The sequence below is a fragment of the Vidua macroura genome, chromosome 9, assembly GCF_024509145.1.
Source record: "Vidua macroura isolate BioBank_ID:100142 chromosome 9, ASM2450914v1, whole genome shotgun sequence".
Lineage (NCBI taxonomy): Eukaryota > Metazoa > Chordata > Aves > Passeriformes > Viduidae > Vidua > Vidua macroura.
The window spans coordinates 2,963,937-2,984,466 of record NC_071579.1 but is presented as its reverse complement, the minus strand read 5'-3'; the positions used below and the strand labels follow the sequence as shown (position 1 = coordinate 2,984,466).

At 54.2% G+C, this 20,530-nt stretch overlaps 1 protein-coding gene across 1 annotated transcript in view; it reads left to right on the top strand.

Annotated features, from left to right (window-relative positions):
* CACNA1E (calcium voltage-gated channel subunit alpha1 E) overlaps positions 1–14,587 on the top strand; it is a 96,266-nt gene extending 81,679 nt beyond the window's left edge. Inside the window, exons 40-49 of the mRNA XM_053984694.1 lie at positions 622–718; positions 2,421–2,526; positions 3,917–4,024; positions 4,520–4,620; positions 4,890–4,996; positions 5,547–5,655; positions 7,076–7,204; positions 8,605–8,785; positions 8,871–9,061; positions 10,194–14,587. Of these exons, the coding sequence (XP_053840669.1) occupies positions 622–718; positions 2,421–2,526; positions 3,917–4,024; positions 4,520–4,620; positions 4,890–4,996; positions 5,547–5,655; positions 7,076–7,204; positions 8,605–8,785; positions 8,871–9,061; positions 10,194–10,733 (1,669 nt within the window). The 3' untranslated portion in view covers positions 10,734–14,587. The remainder of the gene's footprint in view (positions 1–621; positions 719–2,420; positions 2,527–3,916; positions 4,025–4,519; positions 4,621–4,889; positions 4,997–5,546; positions 5,656–7,075; positions 7,205–8,604; positions 8,786–8,870; positions 9,062–10,193) is intronic.
* The last annotated feature ends 5,943 nt before the right edge of the window (positions 14,588–20,530 follow it).

The following is a 20,530-nucleotide window of genomic DNA, read 5'->3' as shown; positions in this document are numbered from 1 at the left end:
TGGCTATGGGTTAGGTGGCCATGCCAAGCACTACCAGGCACCCCCCCCCGGGAGGGAAGACGCTCCGGAGGCCACAGAGCACCGTGGTGCAAAGCACCCTTATCTCAAATAACCCATGGCTCGAGTGCCGTGTATCTGATTTATACCACTCGCACACAGCCCTGGAACCTGTGGGACGAGGTGGGGGCTGCTGGAGGGCTTTAGGAGAGGGGTTCAGAGCAGAGGAGTCGTCCCAGGCTGGTAGCAAGACAGGCGCTTGAGGCCAGCAGCAGAGAGGAGAGGGGTGAGTCGCTTTCTGCCAGCATTCCTGGGTCTGTGTGAGCAGTGCTATAAATCCACATCAGGACAGTCTCTCATGTATGATTTGCCTTGATTAACGGGTTTCCTGTTCTTTTCCTGTTTGTCCGTTTGTTTTTTTTTTGTTTTTTTTTTTTTTTTTTTTTTTTTTTTGTTTTTTTGTTTTTTTTTTTTTTTTTTTTGTTTGTTTTTTTTCCTTTTCTTTTCTTTTCTTTCTCTTCTGTTTTTTCCTGTACTATTTTTCGTTCGTACGTTTTTTTCCGCTCTCTGGGAATGCCTCCTCTCTCTGCATCTCCCTCCCTCCCCTTCCCCCTCCATGAGCAGTGGCCGAATCCATTACACTGAGATGTATGAAATGCTGACTCTTATGTCACCACCGCTAGGCCTCGGCAAGAGATGTCCTTCCAAAGTGGCCTATAAGGTAGATCAACCCTTCCTTCTCTGGGGGTTAGAGCCCAGCAGGAGCCGGGGCACCTGCGGGAGGCGGGGAGCCGGGGAAGCTGGGGAGTTGTTGGGGTGTCCAACATGTGTTTGGCTCACTCCTGGGGAGCTCGGTGTGCCCACAAGAGCCCTGGCCACGCTGGCTGCTCTCCAGTGCCCACACACGTGATGCTGCTGTGCTCGCTCGCAGCTCCGAGGGGAAAAGGAGAGGCAGGATCAGCAGTGGTGTGGAAGTGGGAGGGCTGCAGGAGGTGAAGTGAGGTGAGGTGAGGAACAGCCCTGTAGCACACTCAGCAGAGTGAGATGTCCTCAGGAGTTCATGCCCAGGGGCTTGGAACCATCCTCATCCCAGCTGGTGCAGAAGCCCATGGAGATGGGAAACAGGTGGGCAGTGGAGACAAATCCCAAATCCCATAGGAGCGGGCCTGCTGTGCCTGAGGAGCCAGGACCATCAGCGTGGGCTACCCCAGGGATGGCTTGTGCAGGGCAAAGCCATGGGCCTTCCAAAGGCAGCTCTGAGCTCTCCTACCTGGAGTGGTGGCTGTCAGTCAGGTCCCAGCTGCGTAGGCATGGATGAGGAGCATGGGAAGCCATGGAGGATGTGCTGTGGGAGCTTCGTGGCTTTCTGAGGGCAGCAGCTGCCAGGACAAGACCCAGAGCTACAGGAGGATCTGTTGTCGAGGAGGAAATTAGGGTTTTTCTTGGCCTTTTAGCAGGGCTAGCACAAAGGGATTCCTGCACACTTCCAAACGTGCTTCCACTCTCTCCGGCTCTCACGTGTTTGTTTACATGAGCATACATCCACCATCACACTTTTCCAGGGGAAAAAAGGGAGCCTTGAAAGCAGGAAAGGGACGTGAGAAGCTGGGTGAAAAGGAATGGGCAGGGAAGGGTGACCCAAGGTATTCACAAAGCAAAATATACTCTCTGGAAAGTGGATCTGGTCACTTCGGTTTGCACCCCGCCTTGCCAGGGTGGGGAAGGAGCATGGCGTGTCTAACCTGCCTTGGTTGCCCTTTTCTCTTTCCTTCTGCACTTTTCCCACCCTCCCCTTCCCTTCCTTTCCCTTCCCCACCCATGGATAATTTGGACCCCCTGCATGTGCTGGCAAACTTCATCTCTGAAAGACGCAAAAAGGGAGTGCCAGGATGTAGCATGCTAGAGGAATCCAGCCGATCTGAAGTCCCTGAAGGTTAGGGACCCTCCTCTCCCCTGCCCCAGCTGGGAAGGGTTGAGAGCTGGAAAGCCAAACCAGCCGGGAACGGAAACCTGAGCCCATCTCCCCTTCCCGCACATCCCACATACCCACATCCCTGACGGATCAGGTGTGTCTTCCCAAAAGTGCCAGGGGGTGCTGTGGCAGCCCCGGTGCCGTGGGGAGGGGGGCTCAGGGGCCGTTCCTGGGGTGCAGGAGGAGCCCTGGAAGGCAGTGAGCCGGCGTCCTGGGGTGGAAGGAGCCGGGGAGGTGGGGGGGCGGTGGGGTGATCCTTGCCCTTCTTTTTTGGCTGTGCTGTTTTGACACTCCTTGTTGCTTTTTATTTTCTTTTATTTATTTCTTTTTTTAATTTTGATTCCTTTTTTTTTTCCCTTTTGTTTAATGTTTAATTTATTTTCCTCCAGCCTGGTCAATGTGTTTTTCGATATTGTTTTCCGTCCGCTGTTTTCTTCTCTCTCTTGCGCAGAGACTGGTGCTGATGAACATGCCCGTGGCCGAGGACATGACAGTCCACTTCACCTCCACCCTCATGGCCTTGATCCGCACGGCCTTGGACATCAAAATTGCCAAAGGTAAAGGCTGTGGCAGAGAGGGGCACTCTGCAGAGTGCCCATCGTCCTTTTGTAGAATCCCAGCATGGGTTTGTGTTGGAAAGAGCCTCAAAGATCATCCTGTTACACCCCCCTGTCATGGGCAGGGACACCTTCCACCACCCATCCAGCCTGGCCTTGAGCGCTCCCAGGGTAGGGGCATCCACTGCTTCTCTGGGCAATCTGTTCCAGGGCCTCACCACCTTCTGAATTTCTTCCTAATATCCAAGCTCAATCTACCCTCACTCAGCTCAAAATCCTTCTTCCTTGTCTTATCACCTCACAAAAAAAGTCCCTTTCTCTTTGGCCGGGCTGAGTTCCTCACAGCTAATTTGGTATCCAGAGCCTGGATGCACACGGATGGGAGCAAGTACATTGAACAGGCAAATTTCTGCCACTTTCTGTTAAAAAAAACATCTATCTCTTTAGGGAAGAGGTAGAGAATTCTTCATCAGAAGCTGTTTCCAGAGAAAAGAAACAGCTTGATGTCCACTGTGCAATGGAGGAGAGAGAGAATTCCCCTTCCTCCCCGTGTAAGAAGCCAAACCAAGGATGGAAAATACGTGCTTGGCTTCCTTAGGCTGCGGGGAAAAGAAACTTCTCTGTCTCTCAGGGAAGATAAAATGTTCAGAGCAGGAAAACTTCCTTTGTTGTTGTTGCTGGAAAGGCAGTGATTCATCAGATCAAAAACTTCCTGCAGAAACATGGCATTTTCAATAAAACCTCCTCTAGGAACAGCTCAGCTACTGGGAGAAAACCCAACCCAGGGTAAGATGTCATCCAAAGCCCAGTGCTCAGACAACAGGGATAGGTTCAAACCCCTCCAGACAAAGCAGAGATTTGAACCTGGGTGTTCTACAGCTCACCCAAATTGCCCTGTGCTTGGGTGGCTCCGTTAGGGCACGTTGACAGCTTCTGATGGTCCTGGGTCTTCCTAAGCTCAGCAAAGCCCTGGCCAGAGAACTCTGCTCTGCATGCACAGCCTCGCCGAGCATTTCAGGATTTACCAAGTGGAGCTGCTCTTCCACCGGCACATGATCTGCTCACCAGCAAAAAGAAAGTGGGGCAGCAGCAGGTGTGTGTGGGCTGGAGTAGGATTGGAGCTGCAGAGACGGACCCAAGGCAAGCTTGAAGGTGGCAGCTTTGAGTGGGAGGGCAGGGGATGGGGAGATGGAGGCACATATGGAAGGGATGGTAGGAAAGTTTCCCTGTGGGAGCAGGAGACCAGGCTCGCTGAGGGAAGATGGCCCTCCCAGCCCAGAGAGATGGATACTGAGGTGGAACCTCACTTCAGGATGGGGAAGGGGGGTTGGTTGGACCCTGGTGCCAAGGTTTGATGCGTGTGGGCCATTTTTGCTCCCTGCTGTTGAAGGAGGTGCAGATTGGCAGCAGTTGGACTCTGAGCTTCAAAAGGAGATCCTGACCATTTGGCCTCACCTGTCCCAGAAGATGCTTGACCTGTTGGTACCCATGCCAAAAAGTGAGTCTCTGGGGGGGGCTGTCATTGCTTTCAAACTCCCCTCATCCCCACAGCAACTTCTTCCCAAAGGGAGGTGGGGACTGGCCAGACCCATCTCCAGCTTGGGGAGAGGTGGGCAAAGGGTTTGTTCTGCCTTGTTCTGCTTGCCTGCTTGGGAACTCTCTGGAAAACCACCCAGTTCGCAGGGATCTACTCTTGCCAAAGCCACAGGCTCCTGTGAATCCTCTCTGGAGCAGAGGGAGGGAGGCTGAGCACACCTGATGATATGATGAGGATGTGTGCTTTGGTGACCTAGGATGATAATGATTTCAAGCCATCTTCGTCTATTTTATCACCATGGGGAGTGTTTGGGTGCTCAGCACTCTCTCTTTTGGAGCGGTGAGAAGAGTTTGAGGGTCACCAGGGTATCCCAGAGCAGGGCTCTTCCCAAGATCCACGTCGGTGACTTCTCTTACGACACAAGTGACCCCATTTTGTTCCCTCTCATGCTCCCAGCCTCTGACCTGACTGTTGGGAAAATATATGCAGCCATGATGATCATGGATTACTACAAGCAGAGCAAGGCAAAGAAGCAGCGGCAGCAGCTGGAGGAGCAGGTGAGGCTCAGCCAGGGCAGGACAGGGACATTCAGATCACCCTCTCTGCTTCCCACCACCTGCCAGCCCAAACGTGCAGCCAGCTGGGATGAAAGCAACAGCACAGCTCAGGGTTTGGGGACTACAAGGCGTATCTGCGATCATCCTCAGTCCCTGACAGGGAACATGAGCACGGTGTCCTCTTTCCAGTGGTGGGAGCTTGGCTGGGGAAGCACTGGATGTTCATCCACGTTTCCTACAGGCTCAGTTCCTTCCTTTCCTCAATGCAGAAAAATGCCCCGATGTTCCAGCGCATGGAGCCGTCCTCTCTGCCGCAGGAAATCATCTCCAACGCCAAGGCTCTGCCGTACCTCCAGCAGGACACCCTCTCGGGCCTGTGAGTGCTGCCTGTCACTTTTCTGTTCCTGCAGCCCTTCTTTCCTTCTTGGAGCTGGCACTGGGCTGTAGAAAGGGTTAAATTGCTGCTAGGAGCAGGGAGAAATCTGGCACAAAGCTTTTGCAGGATTCCAGGTACCTGGTGTGTGTCAGCATCGCCAGCAGCAGCTGAGGTGGAAAAGGGGATGGCCAGGGGTCTGTGGATGCTTTTCCTGCAGGATCATCCTGGCACTCTTCACCCAGGGTGAAGCTGGACCCCAGGAGCTGTTGAGCAGTGCACTGGGGAATTCCAGCACCCTGGCTGGTGGGAATGAGGTGTTAAGGGTTTCTGTCACTGCTCTTGGGATGTCCCACTGCTACTGCAGGACTCGGGACACTGGTGTCCTCTCCTGCCTTGGGGCACCACTTCAGCTCTCCAGGGAACTTGATGTTTGTCTCAAACAAGGGGTCTCAGCAGCCTGGGGGGGCAGGCACAGGGCTCCCCAGCTCTGAGCTGCAGGAGAGGTGATCCCAGGGGTCGTGGCCTCCCTGAAGCTGGGCTGTGTTTCCAGGAGCAGCCGAGGCGGGTTCCCCTCGCTGAGCCCGCTTTCGCCACAGGAGATCTTCCAGCTGGCGTGCATGGATCCGGCCCAGGAGCAGTTCCAGGAGCACCAGTCTCTGGTAAAGTCATGCACTGCTCCTCTGCAGCCCCAGCACGGATGCTGGTGGGCACGGGGAGGTGTGGGGAGTGAGCACAGTGCAGGGATCGCAGCTGCTGGGTCACGCACAGATCCAAAACAGGGGACAAATATCCCTGGATGTCCTGTCCCTCGCCTCTGGCACTGGGGACACAGCCATCCTGCCCTGATTCGTGGGGCCAGGCAGCACAAGTGCTTTTGGGGCAAGAGCCGTGACCAATGTCCTGCAGTAAAATATCCTTCTCTCCACAGGCTATTTTTTCCACTGAGCACTCATGTCAGTGGGTTACCCCGTGCTGAGTGATGGTATCTGATGTTTTCAGATTCGTGTCCATTTTGTTGTCAGTGGTGGCGTCCCCAGTCCCCAGCCAAGCTGTCAAACTGTCTCCAGCAGGAGCAGCCCTCTCTGGCCTCCTGTCTGTCTGTGTGTGTATATATATATATCACATATCTATATATATCACACATCTCTATATATCACACATCTCGATATATCTCCGTGTCTGCGTTCCTGCACCACCCGGCGCAGTGTGGCACCACCGTTGTGTCCCCAGCCCAGTCCGTGTCCCCAGGGTCTGTAGCTCTGTGTCACCTGTGTATGACACAGGCAGGCATCCCCTGCCTCGGCCACCCCAGCCACGTGGGGAGGTGGCAGATCAGACTCCCCCTGCCCCCGTAAAGTCACTTTCTAGTGACCTCCAGGGTCGCTCTGTGCCCATCTCCTCGACACTGTGAGTGAATGTAAGCATCCACAGAGTCCCCTAAAAACTGAGAATTGACCAAAGCATTTAAGTGCTATGGGCAGAGTGTGCTCTTTCAACAGGGATGTGGCCAGGAAGCTTTGATTTTTTTGAAAATCCTATCCATTTGTCCCATCCTGGCAAAAGAAGGAGTTAAACCCTGAGCAGTCAGGATGCCCCCACACCCAGGCAGGGTTTCCACTGTCACTGTAGAGGTGCAAGGGCAGCTGGCCATCAGGCAAGCTTGAAGCACCACATGTGCAGGGCTCACCTGGGGACTGTGAACTGGAGGGTATTTTTTGGCGGCAGTGTGATGAATTCTGATGGCTTAGACTCTGTTTTTCATAGAATCATCAAATAGTTTGGGTTGGAAGGGACCTTTTAAAATGCATCTATTTCCAATCCTCCTGCCACGGGCAGGGACATGTTCAACCAGACCAGGTTGCTCAAAGCCCCATCCAACTTGGCCTTGAACACTTCCAGGGAGGGAGAATCCACCACCTCTCTGGGCAACCTGCGCTAGTGTTTTACCACCTGTTTTTGGCCAACTTAAATTCGGCCCCTGGCTGAGCAAGCAGGGCTGTCCCCTGCCAAGAGGGCCAAAGCAGCGTGCTGCTCTGCTCCAAGCCCATCCCAAGAGCTTGGCTGTGTGTTTATTTCCAGGAGCCAGAGGTTAGGGAGTTTCAAAGAGTGCAGCCCTCTAACCGTGGCAGCTACCTTCCCGTGGACACTCAGGACCATGCTGTCTCTGGGAGGGCCTCCTCCATGCCTCGTCTCACTGTGGATCCCCAGGTAAAACCAAGCAGAGCCCCCACAGGTGCTGGGTCTGATCAAAGCCTGCCAGATAACGCTGGGGCTTCTCTCTGTGCTGAGCCCTGTGGCATCCCCAGCACCCTGATACCAGAGCTTCTCCCCTTCTTTGGGTGCTGCACAAGTAGGAGCTGCTGTTGCCCTACAAGGGGGACGCTGGCAGCAGAGAGCAGCCTGGGGGATCCATCTCCTGGCTTGTGGGGGAGGTCCAGGACCACGCCGGGAGGCGCATGTTCTCCCCACGGTGGGACACCCCCTCCTTTCCTGCAGCCCTAGGCAGTGGCTGAGGTTTGAGGAGTGCCAGCCCAGCTGTCAGATGACCACAGGTGATGAAACGCCTTCTCCGTCCTTTCCCATCGTCCCAGCATGTGCACTTCTCTGTCTGTCCAGGGGAACCCAGGCCACATCTCACCTCCTCATCTGTCTGCCTGGTTTCTTTGTTCTGTCCTGTGCTCAGCCTCCCCCAAGATGCAGATGTTTTTTGGGGTTTGGTGTTGCTGTGAAATCTCTGGGTTTGCTTTCTCACCTTGGTGCAGGCACCAAGTCTTGGTGCGGTGCTTTGTGAGGGTGTGAAGACAAAGGGAGGCTTTGTCTCATGGGCTTTCTTGGTCATTCAGCAGCAAAGAAGGGGATGGGAGCAGGAAAGGTGAGAGGAGCTGGAGAACAGCCTGAGGCTGCAGGGGCAAAGAGCTGCTAGAACTAAGCAAAGGAAGTAAGGAAGGAGGTGATGTTTTCTCCATAACATGGGAAAACACAGGGTGTAACGAGGGGAGAAGGTAGGAAGGAGAAGCATGGGAGGGAGAAAGAAAAGGAAAGGGAAGATAAAACAACAGCATGAGCGGGGAGATAGGGAATGAGTGCAGGGGAAAGGGTTGGGGATGTGGGAATAAAAGAAGAGTAGGGAGGCGTGTGGAAAAGTGGTGGCAGCTGGAAAAACGAACACAGAGCAAGGGGCACTGGGGGACCCCTCTCTGCCAACAATCTTTTCAAGGATTGCTCCTCTTGACGCTGCTTTCCTAGTGGGGAGGGATGCTGGGGAGGCAGCCTGGGGGGCAATGCTCTGGTGCCCTCCGTGTCCCCACACACAGCGGGAGGTGCTGCTGCTCTCCACACAGCCCTGGGCTTGGCTTTGCCTGTGCAGCACAGCTCCAGCCAGCTGGGGAAGGGGAGCCCACGAGCTCCAAGGCTAAACCCCGCTTTCCTCCCACCCCTGATTTGTGCAGAGATTATCTGGGGGAGCTGTTCTCAGGCTGGCTGCCCCCACCCCGAATTTCCCCATCCCACGGCGCGGCCGTCCCCGTGGTGGGGGTGAACCGGTCATTCCTGACCCCCAGCCTTGCCTGGTGCTAATGCTCTCCCCGGCTGGCTGGGGTTGCTTGCAGGTGGTGACAGACACCAGCTCCATGCGCAGATCGTTCTCCACCATCCGGGACAAGCGGCCCAACAGCTCCTGGCTGGATGAGTTCTCCATGGAGCGCAGCAGCGACAACACCTACAAGTCCCGCCGGCGCAGCTACCACTCCTCGCTCCAGCTGTCTGCCCGGCGACTCAACACTGACTCGGGTGAGCTCAAAAAAACCCCAAAAAACCCTCCAGCTGAGCTGCTGCAGACGGGGTGGTGGTGGGGACTGACGTGGGTGTCCTGCAGGCCACCGGTCCGAGGGGCACCGCTCGGGCAGGGAGCGGGGCCGATCCAAAGAACGCAAGCACCTGCTGTCCCCTGACATCTCCCGCTGCAACTCTGAGGAGAGGAGTCCCCAGGCACAGGAGGAGTCGCCGGAGCGGCGGCGCGAGTCCCGGTCACCCAGTGAGGGCAGGTCGCAGACACCCAGCAGGCAGGTGGGTGGTGGAGATCCCTTCCTAAGCGTAAAGGGAAGCACAGAAAAAGTTCCTTGGCAAAACCGGGAAGATAAGCCCTGGTTCTGGGAGCTCTGAACCGTCTCATCTCCTGGTGGTGGCATCTCTGTGTCTCCTGTGAGCTGAGCAGGCTGGGGCTGCTCAGGCACCCTGCAGAGTATTTGGGGACAGGGGTGGATCTCATGCTGATCCTCCTGCTGCTATGGTATCCGCTGTCTGCCAAGGTCAAAGTGTTCCAGCCTGGAGGTGCCGGTGCTTGAGTGAACTTGAAGCCACCCATGGAGATGCCACCCTTGGAGAGCAGCAGATGGCGAGCCATCAGCTCTTCCTACGGCGGGTTTGGGAGTGCTTTTTGCTTTTGACCACCAAGAGCATGGAATCGTAGAGTGTCCCGAGTTGGAGCAGAACTCAAGGGTCATCAAGTCCAACTCAGAATCCCACCATGTGCCCGAGAGCATTGTCTGAATGCATCTTGAGCTCTGTCAGTCTTGGTGCAGTGACCTCTTCCTTGGGGAGCCTTTTCCAATGCCTGACCACCCTCTGGGTGAAGCACTTTTTCCAAATATCCAACTTAAACCTCCCCTGGCACAGCTTCATGCTGTTCCCTTGGGTGCTGTCACTGGTCACCAGGGAGTTCAGTGCCTGCCCGTGTGTGCTTCTCTTTGTGAGGAAGCCGCAGTCCACGATGAGCTCATGGGGCAGGGATGGGGCAGAATCGCCCTTTCAAGACAGAGGTGAATTCCAGGGGAGCCGAGGGTGGGGGGAGAGGGTGTGTGGTATGCTGAGTTGTGCTGTGGGGTGCTGTGGGGTGCTGTGCTGTGGGGTGCTGTGCCGTGCTATGCTGTGGGGTGCTGTGCTGTGCCGTGCTGTGCCATGCTGTGCTGTGCTGTGCTGTGCCGTTCCGTGCTGTGTTGTGCTGTGTTATCTGTGCTGTGCTTGCTGTGCTGTGCTGAGTTGTGCTGTGCCGTGCCATGCCGTGCCGTGCTGTGGGGTGCTGTGCCATGCCCTGTCGTGCTGTGGGGTGCTGTGCTGTGCTGTGCCGTGCCGTGCCATGCTATGGGGTGCTGTGCTGTGGTGCTGCCTGCATTCCCCAGCGTGTCCCGGTGCGTTGCAGGGCATGGGCTCCCTGAGCGAAAGCTCCATCCCCTCCATCTCGGACACCAGCACGCCCCGGCGAGGCCGCCGCCAGCTGCCGCCGGTGCCCCCCAAGCCGCGTCCCCTCCTGTCCTACGCCTCCATGCTGCGACACGCCGGGGACACCTCTCCTCCGGCCGACGAGAGCGAGGGCGGCTCGCCGCTGCTCTCCTCCACCCTGGATCCCAACACGGCCGGCCCGGCCGAGTCTTCCAGCTCCCCGGCGGGGAAGCAGAGTCGGCAGTCCACGCCGCAGCGCTACATCTCGGAGCCCTACCTGGCGCTGCACGACGACTCGCACGCCTCAGACTGCGGTGAGGAGGAGACGCTCACCTTCGAGGCGGCCGTGGCCACCAGCCTCGGCCGCTCCAACACCATCGGCTCGGCGCCACCGCTGCGGCACAGCTGGCAGATGCCCAACGGGCACTACCGGCGGCGGCGGCGAGGGGCGGCGCAGGGCGTCATGTGCGGGGCCAGCATCGACGTGCTCAGCGACACCGAGGAGGATGACAAGTGCTAGAAGCTGCCCCCGCCGCCTCAAACCCGCCACCCGACCCCACCTCGGCTGCCCCGTCCCGCCCTGCCCTTCTCCAATGCATGCTCTTCGCCACGCCTGGGAATGAAACTAAAAACCAGAACCAAATGCAGGGGGGAAACAAAACAAAACGAAACAAAAAACCCAAACAAACAAAAAAGCCCACCCCAAACCGACCGGAACGGAGGGGGAAGAAAAAGGAGAGGGGAAAAAAAAAACAAAACAAACAAACCCACCAACGACAAAGAAAAGAATCGAAAAAAAAAGAGAAGTCTTTGTGCAAAAAAAAATTAAAATCTGTCGACTTTCATTTATTACTATCACTTTTTTTTTCTGCACAGAGAAGCATTTGATGGGTGGCAGAGCGGCCCGGACGGGTTGGTGTGCTGGGGGACAAGGGAGAGCCCCCCCCCCCGGCCGCAGCCCCGCTCCCTGCCCCAAGAGGGATCCCCGGGAAAGCTCATCCCGAGGACTTTTTGCTCCCCATGGCCAGAGAGTCCCAGCAAAGGGATGCAAGGGGCCCCCTTTGCTCTGTCGCTTGGGCTTGTGCTGCTGTGGCTTTGAACTTCCCTCCCCGAGGGTCTCATCCTGCCTGGAAAAGGGGCAGGATGCGACGTGGGGTGCAGGGGATGAGGGGTTGGGATGCACCCAGACCGACCTGAGCAGCTCTGGCTGCCAGAGGGGGCAAAACTGGTTTGTACTGGGGGTGGGGGGCTCAGTGCTGCCGAATGTACCCTGTGTCCCGCCGACATATATTTATTTATATACGGAGAACTCTAGGTGTGCCTGTGTGTGTATATACGGGGTGTGTGTGTGTATATATATTTATATGCTGTATATATAAAGATATACACATACATAGATTTGTTTTAATCACCTGACAATGCTGGGGAGCCCCTTGGGGCTCCTGCTTGCCTGCACCCTGCTTTGGTGGGGGCAGGACTGAGCCTCCCCCGGGGAGCTGCTGTACAGAGCACTGGGAATGTCACCTTGCTCCCTCTGCCAGGTGTTTCCGGCGGTGGGAATTGCATTTTCTCTGTTAGAAATGGCTGTGGCGAGGGCTCCTTGGGCAGCTCGGTGCCTGCAGGAGTGGGATGCCCAAGGCATGAGGACAGAGCTGTCCCCAGGAGCACGGCTCACTTGGCACCAGCAGTACCAAGGGGGTGATGGCAGACCTCTCTCTCAGAGGCCTCTTTGCTTGTTTGCCCAGGAAAAGAAGATATCCGTGTCTGCAGGGGAGTGAAGATGTGAGTGCATGATGTACCTTAAACTCTGTCCTCCGGGCAGAGCCATCCGCCTTTAGCACTAGCCCTGCCTCAGTTTCCCCTGCAGCCATGGCCTGTGCCCTCTCCGGGGGCCTGGCACCCCTTTGGAGAAGGACTGCCATGGGGGGCTGGCTGTGCAAACCCCATGGCCCTGGTCTGGGAGCAGGTGTGTGTCCAAGAGCTGGGGAAGGAGCTTTGTCCTGAGCAGGGTGGCTCAGCCCTCCTGCAAACCCTGAAAATGCAGCACAGGGCCACCTTCCAGCGCCAGTCATTAATTAATCTGCTAATTATATGCTGTCGGCTCTCAACGATCCATGCTGTGGGTACAGTGCTGTGCCTGCCAGCTTGGGGAGGTGCTGCTGGTGGCCCGTGCCGATGGGTGGCTCGCCCTGGTGACTTGTGCTGTGTTTCTGCTATGAGTTGTGTCTGTCGCCAGCCAGAGCTTGGTCCCGGGGAGCTGGAGGGTGCTCCAGCCTCCTGTGCCTCCCTGTGCCTTTGGAGCCTCAGGGAAGGGCTTGTTCTGTGGGCTGGGGGATGCTCGGTGCATTTGGACCGGCCATGGTGGCCATGAGTGGAGATGGGACATGGAGATGGGCAGGTTAGGGCAGTACAGCACTCACCCTGCCCTTCCTCCTGCCCCCAGCTTTGCTTTGCTGCAGGTTGTTGTGGCCTGGGGCTTTGGGGCTGTTGTCCAGCTGAGCAGCAGCCCTGGCCAGGCTTTGCTTTGGTCCTGGATAGCTCGTGGCTTCTCCTGACGGAAAGATGCACCAAGTGCCCTGCTCCTCCTGCATGTGCGGATCATGACCCGATCTCTTTGTGAGCTCCCCCGAGGGAGCTCTGCTTTGTGAGAAGCAAATCCCAGTGGCTGTGAGCCTTCCTGCTCCAGGGCTCGTGCATGGACCAACCCCCCTCCTTGTCATGGCCAAAGTGCCCTCTGTACGCCCCTCACAGGGCCCAAAGCTGCTCCTGCCTCCAGCGGTCCCTGATGGCGGGTGGCACCTCTGCCGTCCCAACCAGACACTTCCACCTGCCCAGGCACCCAAAAACTCCACAGGCAGACCTCTCCATGCCTTTGGCTCAGATCCTGCATATCCCCCCTCTGGGCTCTTGGGGACAATCCATGTCTCACGCAGCCGTGGGGAAGGTCCCTGGTGGTGGCTGGGGACACGGGCATCACCTGCTCCCTTCCAGCCATCCGTGAGCAGTTCGTGGCTTTACCCTGAAGCTTCCGGAACGTTGCTCCCAGTGGCGGAATTTGGGAGAGCCGGGTCTGGCGGGCAGCGTGGGATCGCTGAGACCGGGGGCCAGGGACGCGATGCTGCTGGGGGCCGGGGAAGGCGATGCCGTACCTGCTCTAAATATAGGTGTCGGTATCGCCTCCTTCTAAATGCGGAAAGGTGTCTGACAATGCGCCGGGCTCTGAGTAAGAGCCCGCGGAGGGGGGGAGGAGGCGGCTTTTTGTGTCTGTGCCTGGCGGGTGGGAGGGAGGCAGCGATGCTCTCCAAGCGGGGGCACGTTTCATGCGGATTTCGAGCTTTTTGGGCGCTTTTCTTTCCTCAGCCCCGGCATGGGGCCGGCGAGCGGTGTTGGTGGTGCTCCGCAGCGGTGGCACAGGATGGGGCACAGCCCCCGGGGCGTGCCCGCGCTGCCACACCGGGCTGCAGAGCCCGAACCTGAGCTTTTTGGCATGTCAGCCCTGTGTTTAACTAACGTACAGAAACTGTGTGGAACAAAACACAGCCCCTTTTTACCCGGAAAGGGTCCGAAAACGCCCCGCTTCTGCCTCTCCTGAAGCAGCCACAGCGCTGCTCCCGCGGTGGGGGGACAGGCAGGCACCTGCGGGGACACGGTGGCACCTCCACAGCGCGTCTCTGAAACCAAAAACAACCCCCAGGAGAACCACGGGAAGGACTGTGCCGAGGGGGGAGGCAAACCAGCCCCAGGGCACCACTGCAGCCTGTGCCTCGCTTTTCAAGGCGCTGGACTCGGCTTTGCTGCTGCTGTACGATCTCTCCTCTGTGTATTTTTGGACATTTCCGCAGCCTCCCGGACACCAGGACTGTGCCACTCGGTGGCTGCTGGCCGTGCTGGGCCACGGGAGGCAGGATGGGGACGGGGGGGGATGTATTTCAACCTCTGCCCGCATAGGACATGCCCTGGGCGGACAGGAGTTCACCGGTGGCATGCAACTGGTTCCCAGTTCGGTGCCGGGACTGGATTCGAAGCCCTGCAAATCTCCTGGGGGGGCTGTGGTGGGTGTGCGAGGAGGTGTGGCAGCCCTGGCACACGGAGCCCCGCTGTCCCCTCCAGGCTGGCTGTCCCAGCACCATCCTCCTGCCCCCCCAGGAGGCCTCGGATGGCAGAGCCCCCCAGGCGTGGGGCTGGTGTCTCCTGGGGCCGTGGGAGGGAGGGTGGGAGATGCTCTGCCTTCATGCCCCAGGCTCTGGGGTGGGATGTTGTAACATAACCTGCTCGTTTGGACCCAAACGGGGAACCGAGCTGACCACCAACAATATACAACTCCTCAATGTTTTTTGTCAAAAGGAAAGAAAAATAAAACCTTGTTGTAAAGAACCGCTGCAGACTTGGTTTCATTGGCACCCCCCGTGCTGGGGGGGCTGGGGGGACTCTGGGTAATGTCATGAACCCCTGAAAAGGTCCCTGTGGCAGGGAGGAGGAGGAGGCACACAGCCTGTGCTGGCACTGCCATCACATGGGATGGGGTGTTCTGCAACCCCAGACAGGGCAGGGGGCTGTGGAGGAGAGGGGCAGGGAGGGTATTTGAGATACCCTGGGCTAGCTGTGGCTCGGACCTGGCTGCTTCCAGACACGGGGGCTGAGGGGTGCCGGGGTCTGGGGGAGCTGGGAGAGCCAGGGCCAGGAGCCTGAGGAGCTGTTAATGGTGGCACTGCAGCAAACTGGCCAGGGGAAACCATGAGTATCACGGTGACATCGGTGACATCGTGTCACAGCAGGAATGCAAGGGAGCAACAGCCTGCACATTGAGCTTGGAAACCCCGCTGGGATCCATGCCTTTGGGGCATCCAAACAGCTTGGCCACCCATCCATGCCTGCACTCAGAGATGTCAGGTGGATGCAGATGCTGCAAACAGCTTGGCCACCCCTCTATGCCTGCACTCAGAGATGTCAGGTGGATGCAGATGCTGTTGCCTGGTCCAAAGCTTGTGGGTGACTTGTCAAGCAAAGATGCTGAAGTCACGTCTTATACTTCTTTTTTTTTTTGTGGGAGTGTTTAAAGCATGAAAAGTTCCAGCAGCCAGAGGTGAGGCAGCAGCCTATGGCGACAGGGATGGTTTATGGCTTTTCAAGAACACTCTCCTTCTTTCCCAGTCCTGTGCCAAGAAAAGCTCAGGGAAGCATGAAGGCAGTCGCCTTCTCTGGACCTCCCTGAGCTGAGCTTTACCCTGTGTGTTTCACAAGCGTGGTGCCACCAAGGACTAAGCCCAAATGACCTGTAGTAGGTACTGGTTTTATCTTGCCCTTCACTTTGTGCGAGTTTCCCTTTATTTCTCAAATGCTGACAGATCTGCTTTTCACTTCTCTGGCTCATGAAGTGATAAGAAGTTTTCAGTGGGAAGTGTAGAGTTCCAGGAGATGGCCCAGCTTTGAGAGCACTTCCCGAGGCGATGAATGCAATGACAGCCCAGCATTTTTCCAGGCTGGGAAGTGAGTTCCCATTTTATAGCCAAAAAAGTGATCTGCAGTCCTGACTGTGGGGAAAGCTCTGCAGGGTGGTGATGCCACCTCCAGCACTGAGGACTTTGTAGTGCTGTTGGAAGCAGTTTGAGGAGAGGATGTCCTTCCGTGTGGGCCAGAAGTGCTGCATTAACATTCCTCGAAGTGACTGTTTTAAGTATGAGCTGCTCCAAAAGCTCTGAAAGCCTTTGGAGTGTGCAGGTCTCTGATGGACATTCCATGGAACCCCTCCTCGGATGCTCATTCGAGGATGAGTGGTGGATGCAGCTGCTTGAGTGCATGACCACCTCTAGCACATTTCCCCAAATCCCCTAAAATATCTGGGGCCATAGAGAAGACACCCAGGGCAGGGCAGATGCAGAGACAGAGCTTCACCCTCACAAGGGAAACTGGTGCTGCAAAACGGGGAGCCTTCGCTGTCGGAGAGCCAGAGCTCTACCTGGCAGGCGCAGAGGCTAAAAAAAGCCCCTTGACAAATGGAACAGAAAGGTTAAAATTATCTGTTCATCATCTGAATAACAATGGCGATGCAGATTGTACCTGCTTATAATAGCTCCAGGAGACTGGGGATAAATTGGGAACAAAAGTACCCCAGAAACAGATGCTGCTGCCAGAAGTGCTGGGGCTGCTCCTCCTTGAGGAGCCACTGGGGGCAGGGCCACCAGAGCCCAAAAACCTGGTCTGTGTGTGCTCCTTTCAGCTTGCCCTGCGTGCTCCAGGACCCTTCCGAGCTGCCCAGGCTCCCGGGATGTGGGAGCCACCCCAGCCCCGGTAGCCCTGCGCTGTGCACGGCCCGGGGGACATGAACAGTCCTGTCCTGGGACAGCTGCAGATCACCACCCCATAACCTGGGTCTCCCTCCTGGGAAAAGAAGGATGAATTCCTCATCATGCTGGATTTTTTTTTCTCTCCGTCTCTGCCCCTCTTTCCCTCCTGCAAAGCCAAGTGAAAGCCCATGGCACCGTGTGTGTCTGTAGCTCTGCAGGCATGGACACTTCTCTAAAGGATTCCTGGATTATTTTATAGGCAGGATGTCTGCAATTGTGCATCCCTGCAAGGGAAGCCTGGCTCTGGTCCTTTTGGTCAAACATCTGGTGGTGACTCTGCTCACTCCTCCAGCAAAACGAGGGAAACTTGGCTATGAGGCTGCTGGAGCCAAACCCGAGCCCCTTGGGGGTGCAAAGGACAAGAGGAGAGGGCAGGAACTTGAAAGAATGAAACCTTTTCTCTTCCTTTTTCCCATCCGAGCGAGGTGCTTGAAATCCATCGGTTCAAAGATGAGGGGGCAGGGTTTGCTCCCGCTGGGGGCACAGCTGATGATGGCTCGGATCGGAGCCGCCGGGATGGCTCCCGTCCGCCTCCTTCCCTTTCCTTCCTCTGGTGGCACTTAGGAGCACACCAAGGATGTGCGTGGGCTCTGAAGAGGGGCTGGTGCTTACTCACATGTGGAGCTGCCGGCTCGTGGGCTGCCAGCACCGGCAGTTCCTTGGGACAGCATTCCCCCATGGAGGAGCATCCCCGCGCAGGTGAGCATCCCCCTGTCAGGAGCATTCAGCCACAAACACCAGAGGTTCATGTCCAAAAAGGAGACAGAGGAGTCCTGGAACTTCGTTCGAATAAAGGGAGAGGTCATGGGCATTTCCAGTGGGGTCTCTCAAATTTTCAGAGGACACACCTCCTTTATCCTAATTTCCCTCTCTCATTCCCCATTGGCTGAGCTATTTGAGAGGTACAGACTTCCCGAAATGCCTGCTACCTAAGACCCCCTTCTAATGCACACCTCTGCTTTTTCCTTTTCCTTCTGTCTATCTGTGGAATTCCTATGGAATTTATGCTTCTTCCCATTGTTTCTTTCATCTCTCTGTATCTAACTTTATTTATCAGCAGACCCACAGTTTGTAAAGACAAATCCCTCATTCCTCCCACTCCCACAGGTGAGCATCCCCCCACGGATGAGCATCCCTCCCCAGGGGAGCACCCTGCTGACAAAAAGCCCATACAGCCCCACTCCTTTGCCCTGTGTTCCCCACAGGGATTGTCCTCCCCCAAGGGCTGGAGCAGCCTGGCCTGGTTCAGCACCTCTATTTTTTGTTCTTCTCATTTATTTTTGTCTCCTGGCAGAAATATTTTTTTTTATTATTTAAAAATCAAAATGTATTATGTTTATTATTTTAATTATTTATATTTTAAAAAATTATATTAAAATATTTATATTAAAATTATTATTTAAAATTTAAAAAATTTAGAAGTTTATTATTTAAAAATAAAAAATTATCATTTTTATTATTTTAATTATTTCTATTTTTAAAAATTATTTATATTAAAAATATTTAAATTAAAACTATTATTTAAAAATAAAAATAAAAAATTAAAAGTTTATTATTTAAAAATATAAACTTATCATTTTTATTATTTTAATTATTTCTATTTTCAAAAAAATATTTATATTAAAAATACTTAAATTAAAATTATTATTTAAAAATAAAAATTTAAAAAGTTTATTATTTAAAAATAAAAATTTATAATTTTTATTATTTTAATTATTTCTATTAAAAATTTTTTTACATGAAAAATACTTAAAATTGTTATTTAAAAACAAAAATAAACAATTCCAAAGTTTATTATTTAAAAATAAAATAAATCTCCTGGCATTGATCTGCCTTGCTCAGTGGTGTAGAGCTGCACATCTGCACTGGCTGTGTTTGCCAGACACCACGGGGAGCAGGGCTCTGGTGAGCAGGTGAAATCCCGTGGAATCCCCTGGAAATTCCCTACCCGAGCACAGAAGAGCCAGCTGGTGTTGCTGACCCCCAGGAGGTTTTTGGGAGCTCTTTTGTGTTATCCTTTGGCACCAGGGAGCAAGGGAATAGGCAGGGCTGAGCTTGTCTGGTCTCACAATCCCATCCCCTGCTGGAGCTCCACTGAGCAGGAAAGAGCCCACCGTTCATTTGACTTTGCTGTTTCTGTGTAGATAATTACAAATAACCCTAGACCAACACAATTCTGGCTTCTAAATGAATGCCAAAAGCGCGAATTGCTCTCCTTCCCCAGCTGGTACCTCCCTGTCCCCACAGCAGGGCTCTCCAGGTGTCCCTGGCACCGGGCAGTGGGATGCTGCCAGGGCTGGGTGAGTGGGTGGAAAGCCAGCAGAGGAGATTTGTGCCAAAATCAAACCACACTCTGTGCTCAGCTCAGAGGCGTGGCAGGGCTGAGCTGGGTGTCCCTGCAGTGTCCCAGTGCATGGGTGAGATGCCACAGGGAGCCTGGTACGGGTGTGGCACACCCGGTGGGCAGCTCCAGACCTCAACAGAGGTGCCAGTGATGCCTGGGGTGCAAGGGAGAGGGATCAGGGATAAGGACGGGTTATTTTTTAAAGCCAGGCCTAGGCCAGATTCTCTCTGCCTCCCACACACGTTGCCCAGCGAATCGGTGAATTTCTGGAGCCCTCTGCCATAGATGATGTGATCTTCGGATTGATTTTCACAGATCTACAGAATCACAGCCATCATGAATGGTGTGAGGAGTTGTTCAGAGTTTTTTGTTTTGTTTTTTTTTTCCTTTCCAAAAGAGGAAGAGCAGAGAAGAAAATAAATCCAAGGTTATATTTCCCAGCAAAGCTTAATCCTATGGTACTGGGGCAAATAAAGGGGAGCTTGTGCATCTCTGGGGCCTCTGGGTGAGGGATGCAGTGTGCAGGACCATCAGCCAGAACCACGGGTCCCAGCTGCCCCTTCCCTTGGCTTCTGAAGTGTTGACAGGGGCCTGCAAATATCCTTTATAATAATTTACTTCGGGGTGGGGAAGTGCAATCAAGCTTTTTTTGGGGGGGGGGGCGGTTGGGTTTTTTTTTGTTTGTTTGTGGTGGTTTTTTGTTTGTTTGTTTGGTTTTGTTTGTTTGTTTGTTTTTTGTTTTTTCTCACTGATCAAAGGGTGGCCCCCATTTACACGGCCATCGTTTTCCCCAGGACTTGTCCCAGTTTGAGCCCCTCTTCCCGCAGCATGTGATATTGTGCTGGATCAGCAAGTCTCACCTCCCCAACAACCAGGAGCGCGTTAGGAACCAGCATGAGCTGTGAGAGAGCTGAGCCTCCCCTGCCCCTTGGCAAAGGCTCCTCTTCCACCTCCCAGCAGGAATAGCTGCAGCTGCCTCCTGCAGCAGGAGCCAGAGTGTCATGGGGGAGACAAGCAAGGATCCCTGTGTGAAAAACGCCAATCACTTAAAATTTTAAAAGTTTAATACTAATAAAATAGTTATAAAAATAGTAATACAATTGGAGTAATAAAAATTTAGAGTTAGGACAATTACAAGACAATAAAAAGCAAAGAATTACGGACGTCCAGATGCTCTCGGGCACTTAAGCCACGACAAGCATGCCTTGTGAACAACGGAATCACCCTTAAAACAATACACTGTTACATATTCATACATACTTCATGCTTATACATACATTCTATTTAAAACAATAAACTTTGTCTGTTATATGTCGTTTCCTTTCATCCCCACGGCGTCTTCGAGTCTGAGCAAGGCCTGAAGAAATTAGCTTCTTCTGATAAGGAAACCATAAATTCCTCGTCTCTGGACGATTTAGGTGTTCTGTGATGGCTACCTCGAAGCGAGTATCTCATTCCTTAAAAAAACCCCACATACATAGTTTCTATTTCAACTACTAGAGCTTCATTTTAACTACAAAACTACATTTACCATACTATTAAAATGTTAATACAGCACAACTAATCAATACGACATAATACATATAGTAACTATCTGCGTAGAGCCATATCATATGCACTTTTCACACC